Source organism: Sceloporus occidentalis, unplaced genomic scaffold (assembly GCF_023333645.1).
Source record: "Sceloporus occidentalis isolate IW3139 unplaced genomic scaffold, rSceOcc1.0.p SCAF_9, whole genome shotgun sequence".
In the NCBI taxonomy this organism is placed as follows: domain Eukaryota; kingdom Metazoa; phylum Chordata; class Lepidosauria; order Squamata; family Phrynosomatidae; genus Sceloporus; species Sceloporus occidentalis.
In genome coordinates, this window is record NW_028316989.1 from 5,464,972 (window position 1) to 5,476,623 (window position 11,652).

Below are 11,652 nucleotides of genomic sequence, written 5' to 3' on the forward strand. Positions count from 1 at the left end.
GAGAATTTCCCTTAATTAGGCAGCTCAAGCTGCTCTAAACATTCTTCTAACTTTCTAGCCCATGCCAGCACACATGAGGTCTAGAAGTATGGTGGTACTGAGTGACCCCCCCCCCCCCATTTTTGTTCTCTCTGTTCCCAATGCTATCATATTGGTCTGAAGGGAGCTTCCACCCAAGATTCATTGGATTGAGTAGAGCCCCCCATGCAGTTTGTAATCTTGCTTTATCAGGCTTCTCTATAGTTCAGAGGTTTCCACTCACATCCAAGCAAATGCTCCCTTCAAACCAAGCTGGTCAACAAGGCAAGGCCTGCAGTGAGGACTTAGAGGACAGAGCTTTTTTGCTCATGCTTTCATCCCTATCACCTTTTTGGTTTCTAAGAACATAAAATATATGCTGGATCATACTTAATATTGTAAGCCGCGTTTATTGTTTTTACAAAAAGCGGGGTAGAAATAAAAGTTTTATTATTATTATTTATTTATCATACCAGAGGCTACCATTAGAGAGGCCCATAAGCAGGACATGACGTTAATGATTCCCTTTGCTTCACCTCTCTAAAATTGATATGCAGGTGCGTACTGGAGAGAAGCTACATGAATTATGCAATTCCCTTTTAAGGTTACTTAGGCTAACAACCATCCCTCCCTGAGTTAGTGAATTGGCTGTATGAATATTAACTTATACACTCTACTTTCATCTGCTCTCTTAGACACCAGAGGAAATTATGTCCAGACGTAGGGAACTATGATTTGTTGACGAGAACAAGTCAGCCATGCAATGCAGGCTTCAGATCTTGGCTTATTCTGAAAGAATTAAACCATTGTTTGACAAGCCACATATTTCTTAGTTCTCCCATAAGAAGAACCTGAGGGTCATTTGTAACTGGATTAAGAAAAATCTGTCTCCTGTCAGTTGCCAAAGCAGGATAAAGGATCAAAATAACTTGTTCAAGAAGCAGAAACCATAATTTACCATTATATTTTTAATATGTCCCTGTTGGTTGTATGAGATACAGCGGCTAATAAAGATGTTCTCTTGATAACACATTTTCCCTTGACTGATAACAGCAACACTTGACAAAAATCTAAAAATTCAGGAGAGGATCCCAACAGTCTAGTTCTTGGAACATCGCTCTGTATTTTGGCAACATGTAATGTTGTGTTTGACATTATTTTTGCGGATTTGTTTTCTATCAGGTTTTCTCATTTGGTAAAACAACTGTCGTTGTTGTTGCTAGGTTACTGGGAAGATGGATGAAAACCAGTTTGTAGCTGTCACCAGCACCACTGCAGCCAAGATCTTCAACCTGTATCCACGAAAAGGGCGCATTGCAGTGGGCTCTGATGCTGACCTGGTTATCTGGGACCCAGACAGTGTCAAGACAATTTCAGCCAAGACTCATAACATAGTAAGCAACTTCTCTGGAAGTTTTTGTCTCACGAAGCACAAGATTCAAGTCTAACAATGGATTTACCACATTGGCAGGGGGTTGGAGTAGTTTTCAGTGCTTTCTAACTCTAGGATCCCTTGATTGCTTGTTTGCATAAGTGAAGGAGAAATTCAAAAGGAGTTTTGTTTTGCTTTTAGTTGAGAATTTCTGCTTTAGGATTGTATGGAAAACATCTGCATCTTAGCAAAAATATTTAAATCTCCATATTGCATTCCATAGGTTCTTGGGATAAAGTTAGAACTTGCAAAATTCTGTTGACTGAGACAAAGATCTATGCTTATTATATATAAATAGGATGCACACTTCACTTATGTAAATAAAAGTGTTTATTTTTAGAGTGCAGAGAACATCTTAGACTTGCATTCCACTGTTTTGTAATCCTTTGCATCTTTGACTGAGGAATGATTAGACTGTTTACTTGGCTCCAGTGGAGAGACGTTTCTGGATAAATAAATGGGAAAAGACCAGGATACAATAGCAAGTTGAGATACATTAGGTAACCTGCCTGGGAATAGATGTTTCAGTCTCCCATGAACCTTTAATTGCTAGATTTAGAGCAGGGGAGAAATTGCTGGGTTTAAAGCAGGGGTGGAGCATGTGGCCCTTTGGGTCTTGTTGGAATGCAGTTGCCATCAGCCCTAGCCAGGAAATGATGGGAATTGCAGTCAACTGTCTCCTTTCCCTGCTTTAGAGGGACATAGGAGAAAGGCCAGAAGAAACAGCCTGAGTAGCTGCTTGCTACTTACCACTTTCACACACAAACACATCCCTCAGATATAATCAGATTTCATGCAGCAGGACATCATGATGTCCTGCTGCATGAAACTTTTGTTGTACACCGCTGTGATCGAATTTGGAATAGCGGTATATAAATAAAATTTTTATTATTATTATTATCAAGCTAGTTATTTTTTCTGACAGCAGCATTTCCTCTTAGTTTGGGATTTTTATAGTGGGGCTTGTCATATAATGGGTCTAACCCATCCTTTTCCTTATAGTCTGTGGAATACAATATCTTTGAAGGCATGGAATGCCGTGGGTCACCATTGGTGGTGATCAGCCAAGGGAAAATAGTGCTGGAAGATGGTAATCTCCATGCAACTGAAGGCTCTGGACGATATATTGCCAGGAAACCCTTCCCTGACTTTGTTTACAAGCGCATCAAAGCAAGGAGCAGGGTGAGTACACAACTGACAAGTGTCTTTTGAGAATGAACTTTGGTAGCCTTAGCTGTGTGCCTTGGGAAAAGTGTTCAGCTTCATCCTGTCTAATGACAAGCAGCAGTGCATACATACCACACTGCTCTCTAGTTTAGCTGCTAGGTGGCAGATTGCAAAAGCAAGGGGCTAGGAATGGGTAGGAAATCTAGTGAATTCACATTTAATTTAATGGGTAATGCTACATTTAATGTGGCATCACCCAGATTCAGAAGGTACATGGGAGAAATTGCATGGAAAAATGCAGACAAAAATGCTTTAGCCAAAAGAATAACCTGTAATATATCTGTATATTTGTACAATTTGAATAAACACCACTGCTATTCAAGTTTCAGTTTCAATAGGATGCGTATCTTTCAGTGTTACACAGAGGAAAGAACTGGGGCATGTGTAGCAACACAACATTAGATTGTGGTCAAGATGACAGAATTTATTAATAATGAAAAACATGAAAGCTAAGAGAGGCTTCATCAGTTCACTTTTTCCTGAGCCTATTGGGAAGATCAAGATCCTGCCTTATCCTCTCCGCCAACTGAGTAGAAACTGCTATTGCTCTTAGAACTCACTACACACCAGTCAAAATAAACTGAGGGCAAGAGGGAAAGTAGTAGTAGGAGAGAGAAACTGGGACATTTTAAAAGCAGGTGAAAAAGTGGGATGACAGAGGATTTGCTGGAATGGTCCATGCCAAACTGGGATAGTTCTGGGGGAGTATAAGGATGTCTAGACCACACTGTCTTTTGCTAGAGATGCTGCTTTAGCAAACAGGTCTCAGCCAGAAATAAAGGAAATTACAAAAATACCACCACTACCTAACCGCAAAGAAAACCCTAGGGATTGATTTTCTTATTTCAGAGCCAAATTCAGTTGTAAATCAACATAGATATAGTATAATCACTGGGCGTCAACAGAGGCACAATAGTGTAATTGTTTACCTTGGCTAGCTCTTTTCCAGCAATAGAGGAAGAAAAACAAATGTAAGCCAAAATGTATCTATTCACACACTGCCCTCTGCAGGATAAAATAATCCTGTTCCATTTAATCACAGTTTTGAAGGCTATTCACAATTCGGGTGTTATTCTGCACAAAATCCACAGGTAGTGGTTAACTCATGAATACAGCAATGAAGAAGTGTTGGTTCCATCATGAAGATGTTCCTGAACATTTGATTCATGAGGGATTGGATCATACATAGTTTGGACTTGAAGCATTTGGAAGCATTGCGTCTACAATCCTTAGCCGTATTTGCTAGGCATGTAAGTCCTGTTAAATACAGAGGACATACTTCTAAGCAAATGCATATGAAAGGGGCAACTAGCCTGTATACTTCTGCCTAGTTTCATGCAGACTTTAATGTAATTTCCAAATTAATTGAAAATGATTCTGCAAAGATTCTGCAAGACTAATCTGTGCCTCCTGTAGTAGCTATTTGGAGGAAGAGGCAGACTAAATAGCTGCACCTTCAAAGTATGTTTTTGAGTGTTGAGAAATCCTAATGAGAAGAATCCTGGACTGTTGCGAATATTCGCAGTTCAGGATTTATTCAGTGCAAAATTCACTCACATTTTTTCTGCACTGAAAACAGTGCATTCTCTGTGCAGGAACCAGCATTTTCTTGGTCGAAATTCAATTTTCTGCACATAAGATGTTGTTCCCTGTGAAGAAAACGCTGTTTTTTGTGCAAAACCACTACCTGTGAATTTTGTGCAGAATAACACCCAAATTGTGAATAGTCTTCAAACGCTGATTTTCGAACACTTTCACCCAGTGAGAAGGAAACGGCTAAAATTATGTGTTGTACCCTTCAAGAAGAAACTTAGTGAACAACCCTTAGTGAACATTTATTGGTTACATTTATGTCTCACCTAGACTGCAGTAAGCTTATGGTAGCATCTTCCTTTCCCCCTGGTTATCTTTATAACCAACATTGGAGATAAATGAGAAAGTGATTGACTGGCCCAAAGTCACCCAGAGAATTTCATGCCTCCTAGGTCTCTGTCCAGCACTCATATATTTTGTCACCCATACATTATACTGTTGAGGGAATAAACCGGACTAAATCCTACAGACAAATGGAATACATACAAATAAGACAGTTGAATGGCACATTACAATGCAATGTAATGTATTGTAATGTAATGTAATGCCCTAGTGGCGCAGTGGTTAAATGCCTGTACTGCAGCCATTCACTCGAAACCACAAGGTTGCGAGTTCAAGACCAGCAAAAGGGCCCAAGCTCGACTCAGGCTTGCATCCTTCCGAGGAGGGAGCTAAAATGAGTACCCAGACTGTTGGGAGCAAATTAGCTTACTTGCTAATTAGCTTACTTGCTGTTCACCGCTATGATCTTTGGAATAGCGGTATATAAATAAAACAAATTATTATTATTATTATTATTATTATTATTATTATTATTATTATTATGCAGCTCTCTGTACATACTTTCTCCTCTCTGTACATACTTCTCCTTTAGCTGGCTGAGCTGAGAGGTGTTCCTCGTGGCCTTTATGATGGACCAGTCTGCGAAGTTTCAGTGACACCGAAAACTGTCACACCAGCCTCCTCGGCCAAGACATCTCCTGCAAAACAGCAGGCCCCGCCTGTTAGGAACCTGCACCAGTCTGGATTTAGCTTGTCTGGTACATACCTATGTGAGGCTAAATTATTATGGTGAAAGCTTTTTTTCTTTATCTTTGTCCAGGGTACTGGCTGTCCTTTCCCATACATTTAGTGGTGATGGTGGTAGTCTGTGGGGCAGAAGAAAGAGCAAAAAGGGAGAGGAAAACTTTAAGTCCACTTGCTATTTCAGGAGGGTTGAGGCAGAGCAGGATGAAATGGAATTATGCTTTACAGGACAAATTCATTATCTAAGTATCCTTGAGTGTTCAGTTTCTGTCCCTCAGTACTGTATGTGCTTTTCTTCAAGAAGAAGTAAAATTATGGGGACTCTTTATGCTGAGATCTTGGCCAGAAAAGCATGCCATTCACTAGTACCTGCATCTGAAACCTGTCTTGGTAGTAGCCCCTTATGGGGCACTGCTATGACCATTAAGTGGCTAAGGAGGAAGGTAGCTGAGTAGTGGAGACTAAGTTCACTTCTAACTGCAATTCTCTATAGTGAGAGGAACAATGACAAACACTCTAATCACAATGAGGAGCAGTTACTGTGTTCCTCTTCCCCTCTTTCTAGAAAACTTCAGTGGGAACAAGAGACAATCCCTATTGCTCTGTCAGCTCCACTCTTCCTTGGTCCATTTAATAGCCATAGCAGTGCTTCATAAAGCTTTGCTGGAAGGGAGGGAGGAATGGAATTGGGTACACAGAGCAAGAACAACAACTGTTCTTTGTATGCAATTCCAAGAATTTAAAAGAACTGACATCGTCTTAGAAAAAACCTGTATTTTCTAAGATGGTATTGCGTTTCTAACAATAGGTAAAGCAATACCATTTTTCTTGGTAGGTGTGGATTCACTTTTGTTCCATTTGATGTAGGGTAGGGTTAAATAAAGCAATTAAGGAGAAGATACATTATATGATAGCTCAGACTTAGTACACTGATGGGCCTCCAGATTGAACTTTAATGTGTTGGAAAATTCTAGAATTTACTCTGTAGGGTTACAGTGATGTTTGTAACACGTGTTCCGCTTTTCACCCTGCTTATGTGTCCCTCTCTTTTTTCTCTCTTCCCTCTTTTGCAGGTGCACAGATTGATGATAATATCCCACGCCGTACTACACAGCGCATAGTGGCACCACCCGGAGGCCGTGCCAATATCACCAGCTTGGGTTAAAAAAGATTGGGGCGGGCGGGAAGAAAATGTGTCCGCTTAACAGGTCACGGGAGAGGGTGGGGCAGTTGGAGACCCTTTTTTTGCTTCTTTTAGAGCCTGTGATGGTTACGGCGGGCAACCGATGGGGTAAGGCCAGGTGGAGGCCTCAATCCAGTTCTCCCCCACCCCTTTTGTTGTTGATCTCCTTTCCCTAGTGTTTTCACAAAACCTACTCACTCCGCCATTTATACACATTTGGGAACCAACCCCCTGTTTTTGACACAATGGGAGATGTGGGGGGGAAAAAGGCAAACACTGAAATTTAGAATTTTGGTTTATGTTACCATCAATATTCTTTTCATTTCTTTTTCTTTTTCCCTCTTTCCGTTGTTCTTCTAAAGGAGGGATAAAGTGAATTTCTTGGGAGCTGCTTCTTTTCCCCCTCAGTAAATGAAAATTTAGATTTAGTTGTTGAAGGAAGGAATAAGGAGACTAAACTGGATATTTCCAAAAACTGGATCTGCGATCGCTTGATTTTAAAGGGAACAAGGGAATAATGATCCAAGACCAAACCTGTTTTTAGCCTCCTTTCCAATTAGAGGAAGGTCAAAACTGTGCTGCTAAGGTTTCAGTCCATGGGGAGTTAATGGGTTGGTGGGATGTATCCCATCTTGTTTTGGGGTTTGAATATTCTTACTCCATTTTGGAATTGAAGGATTTTTTTTCCTTTTTAAAATATGTGTGCTTGCTCCCAGGTGTTGTGTTGTACTCTGTTTTGAGATGCCTTATTTTAAATTCAGATTCTCCTTCATGGTTTCTTCCCACAAGCTCAGGGTCCCCATGGCTATACCTTATTATGATCACCATGTTGTCACAGGAACCTTTAGATCTTCAGTATTACTGAGATTGAAGTCACTAGGTCAACTCATCCTTGATTTTGGAGTCCAAATGATAAATTCTGAATGTGGTCTTCCATTATGTTTCTCTTGGTGGTGCCAGGTTGTATGGGTCATCTATCACTGAGGGTTACCATTAGCTTTCCTGCAGTTGGAGACAGTCTCTTGAGAAATCCTTCCAGACAGCCAACTCTGATGGTTTGTGATTGAAAATCTTGCTGGAGAATATGCTGTCAAAGGGACCTCCTTTTTCAAAAATTTAGCATTTCCAAGCTTGTAGAGGACTTAAACGCATTTGGGGCTCAGTCCAGTCTTACCATGGTTGCAGTGTCAGAAGGCTTATGGCATAGCAGAATGGAGATTGGATTCCATTTCCTGACACACACAAGCATTGTTCTCGGATCCTACATAGAGTGAGAAGCCTCTGTGCAATTCCCTTCTTCTGTCATAAACCCTTTCCCCTTCCGTTTTTTTTTTCTCCCACAGAGTGGTATTTCAGAGATCAGATTCCTTGACTGATTGGAAAAACTTAAGTAGAAGCATGGGAGATGTACACTGGACTTGCATGTGCTGGGCTGTCTTGGTGTGGTGCAAAAGGGTTTGTGTTTGTGGAGGGTGGGTCTGGAGTGTGTTGTGTTATATGGAAGTCTCTCTGGCCTCTGCACTCAAAGCATAACTGGATTCGCCTAGAGCTGAATTGGAACTGCAGTGCTGGAGCATGGCATTTCATGCTATTGAGTTGATAATGTTCTAAGCTGTGCTTAAATCATTCCTTGTCTAAACTGAGTGGTGTGTATTTCATCATCTGGGAAAACTGCATGGGGACCAGTCTCATGGGTTAAGCATGCCCTTACCCCTCAAATAACTGTTGCTTATCAGAATTGGATGTTTCAGGTGTAGCCTACAGATGTCTTCTGTTTCTAACTGATAATACACAGGTACTACTTGATCCACCCTATTAAGGAGCAATTGAAGATTTTGTGGTTTCTGGTAAACATTGAGTTTAATTGCTCCCTTGCTTTGGCCATTCCTTGTTTGTTTACTTAACTGATATTTTGCTGCATGTATTTCTTTTGATGTATTTATTCATTCCCCCCCTTTTTAATAAAAGGCCCTGGCATTCATCCAGCCCTTTTGGAATTGTTTTGGAAAGAAAAGTGCGATATTTCAAGGTGAACATGTTTGTCTTAATATCGGTTGTTTAACATGTGACCTTCAGAGGTGGCACTATGGCCCAGTCTTCAAAACAGATTTGCTGCAATGTTTCGATGGTATATATTTATATTTTTTGTGCGTTTGAACAAGGTGGATGTGGTTGGGGCAACAAATCTGGACTATAGGTCCCTCTGAGAGAAGTTGAGAGAGAGAAGTTAACAGGAGCACAGAGTGTTAGAGACTGAAATCTTAAAGATAGGAAATGGTGGCCTTCTAGCTTCTGAACTCCAACTCGCAGTATACTTTGCCATTGCTTATGCTGACAAGGGATGCTGGGAATTGCAGTCCAGCTGCACCTGGAGACCCACATGTTCTCTACCCCTGTTCTAATGGTAGATTGACACATGCATCACAATATGTTGAGGCCTGATGTGGTAGAGCTGTTTTGGACATTACCTGTGAAAATCCATTTTTAATTCTCCATTATACTTTGTTAAGAAAGTAGCCAAATAATGAGGGAACTTTGCTAGAACATCCCTCTTTGATGTGCTAGTTCTTTTAACAGAAAAGACTGTATGTGTCTTATTTAACAGAGCCACTGTAATCTGAAGTAGTACAGTCTGCAATTGTACCATCTCCGTTTCTCCATGTATAAACCACACTAAATACTCTTTTTTAAAAAACCACAAAGTTGTTACCTCTAATTTATTAACATTTTCAAAAACAACAGCTCTACAGCTTTGTTATTTTAATTGTTAGCTGCCAACAATTCTGTTTTTTTAATTATAATGAAGATGTTTCATTAGTCACTGGTTATTTTTTTAGTCATTTTTGAACTGATACTTCTTACTGGTTAATGAACTGATTAGTTTTCTCCATGTTTTTGTGTCAAGAAACTAACATAAGCGGTTTTAACTTAAGTGTGTTAGTGATCATGCTAATGTTTCCAGGCTCTGAACCAGTTCTAGTACACATCTCAAGATCCTCTCCACTTTCCACCCACAGAGTGCATCTGGTTCCTTCTGGACCCACAAGATTGATAATACACAGGTGTGAGGACCCGTATTTGTTCATTGCCCCAACATGCATCCCTGACTGCCTACCTGTCCCTGTTGGGTACTCCTAAATCACATTTGCAAAGGGATGTCAAGGTATATTGAACTAAACGCATGGAGATTCCCATTTACAGATTTTTAGCAAATATTGGAGGGCAAAGAGTATCAGTGAGAACCAATGGCCATGTTTTCACTGCCTCTCACTGTTGGTGGGCTTTGGTACAGCGCATGTCTGGCACACCAGTGCTCAACCTAGAGGGATTTTTAAAAATGGGATGTGCAAAATGAAGAAAAATAGTAGTCAAATGTGAAATGATTTTGCCCTCTTTGGCTTTATAGTGCAGGTGGATGGCAGTTCATCATTCCATACACTTTCAGTTGGCTTTAAATTCTCATCCTTCTTTGCTTAAGAGATTGCACTTTTTATTAAGGAGAAGAAGAAGAAAGGATTTAGTGAAGCGTAATATATATATTTGCAGCTATTTTTTAATTTTACTTGGGTTTTGTTTTCTTCCATTTGTGCTTTAAGGATGAATTGAAGCAAGGGGTCTTCTTTCTCTTTTATGGGTGGGGAAGGATAAACTTAAAACAACAAGTATCAGTGTTTTGTTTCATTTCTGCGAAACACATGCAGCTCTTTGCTATTCACTTAAGTCTTCCTTTTTTTACCCCATGTGCATTGTTCTTATTTTAGTCATGTTTGTCCATATTTTTAGGAGGGGAGAATTTTTTAAAAAATAAAATGTTTGCAGGCTATGTAAGCATGTTTCTTTTTTTCCTGTGGGAGCTTGCTTGCTTGCTTGCTTTGTGTGTCTGTTTTAATGAATTTCATATGTAAATGCTTAAGAGAAATGACATTGAACATGGATATTAATTTGCCGCAGTGACTTGATGCTCTAAAGGGAAAAAAAGGAAATAATAATTTTTAAAAAAAGAATTAAACCATGTAGGATTTACTGCTAGCTGGATTTTAACCCTTGGATTTGTGCTTTGTGAACATGAGTGAAGGAGCTGTAAGTGCTAAGCTGATCATGTGTGTAGACAAAAAGAAAAGTACTGATATTTGACCATTCTCCCAGTGGTGCAAATAATGGTATCAAAATGAGTCTTTGTGTTTTTTCTTCCTTACAAACTGTGTTATATTACCATGGGAACTCCTAATAAAGACAAAATGTTGTTGTTTCAGTTGTTGCGTTGGTGTGTCTTGGCGACTGGTGTTCTGTTTGACCTGCTCCACTGGTAAAGCAGCAGGACTTGAAACCTATGGGACAAATCATAGAATCATCGAGTTAGAAGAGACCTCAAGGGCTATCCAATCCAACCCCCTGCCATGCAGGAATACACAATCAAAACATCCCCAACATATAGCCATCCAGCCTTTGTTGTAAAGCCTTCCAAAGACGGAGACTCCACCATCCTCTGAGGCAACGTCTTCCACTGTTGAACAGCTGTTACTGTCAGGAAGTTCCTCCTAATACAGTGCACCCCTTTTTTACACGGGGGATCAGTTCCAGATGAATGGGGCTTGTGCATGCGGTGGCACATGCACGCCATGGGCATGCGCCCCATTCATTCCTATGGAACAAGCCACCCTTCCTCCCTGTGCGGTTTTCAGCATATGCTGAAAGCTTCATAAAGTGCACCCGCATATATTTAGCTATATTTAGGTGGGATATCTTTTCCTGTAGCTTGAATCCATTGCTTCATGTCCTAGTCTTTGGAAAAGCAGAAAACAAGCTTGCTCCATCCTCAGTGTGATGTCCTTTCAAATATTGAACAGTGCTATCATACTATCTCGTAACCTTCTCCAGGCTAAACATGCTCAGCTCCCTAAGCCTCTCCTCATAGGACATGGTTTACAGACCTTTCACTATTTTGGTCATCCTCCTCTGGACACACTCCAGCATGCCAACATCCTCTATGAATTGTGGTGCCCAGAACTGGACACAATATTCCAGGTGAGGTCTGAAAGAAAACTACATGAATGGTGAAGAACCTTGTCTCCTTAAGTCTTCAGATGAGTAATATCTAGTTATCCATTTCTATTCAAGCGCTGCTGTTATGTGTCTTGTAAGACGCCTTGGGTCCCTTCCTGGGAGAAAGGCA

At 40.4% G+C, this 11,652-nt stretch overlaps 1 protein-coding gene across 4 annotated transcripts in view; it reads left to right on the forward strand.

Moving 5' to 3' along the window:
- Positions 1 to 10,731, forward strand: part of DPYSL2 (dihydropyrimidinase like 2) — a 58,015-nt gene extending 47,284 nt beyond the window's left edge. For 2 of the 4 annotated variants that reach the window (XM_089537986.1, XM_089537988.1), the window contains exons 11-14: positions 1,242 to 1,412; positions 2,453 to 2,632; positions 5,145 to 5,322; positions 6,370 to 10,731. In XM_089537986.1, coding sequence (XP_089394112.1) covers positions 1,242 to 1,412; positions 2,453 to 2,632; positions 5,145 to 5,322; positions 6,370 to 6,461 — 621 coding nt within the window. In that variant the 3' untranslated portion in view covers positions 6,462 to 10,731. The remainder of the gene's footprint in view (positions 1 to 1,241; positions 1,413 to 2,452; positions 2,633 to 5,144; positions 5,323 to 6,369) is intronic. The other 2 variants (XM_089537987.1, XM_089537989.1) reach the window with 1 other exon arrangement.
- The last annotated feature ends 921 nt before the right edge of the window (positions 10,732 to 11,652 follow it).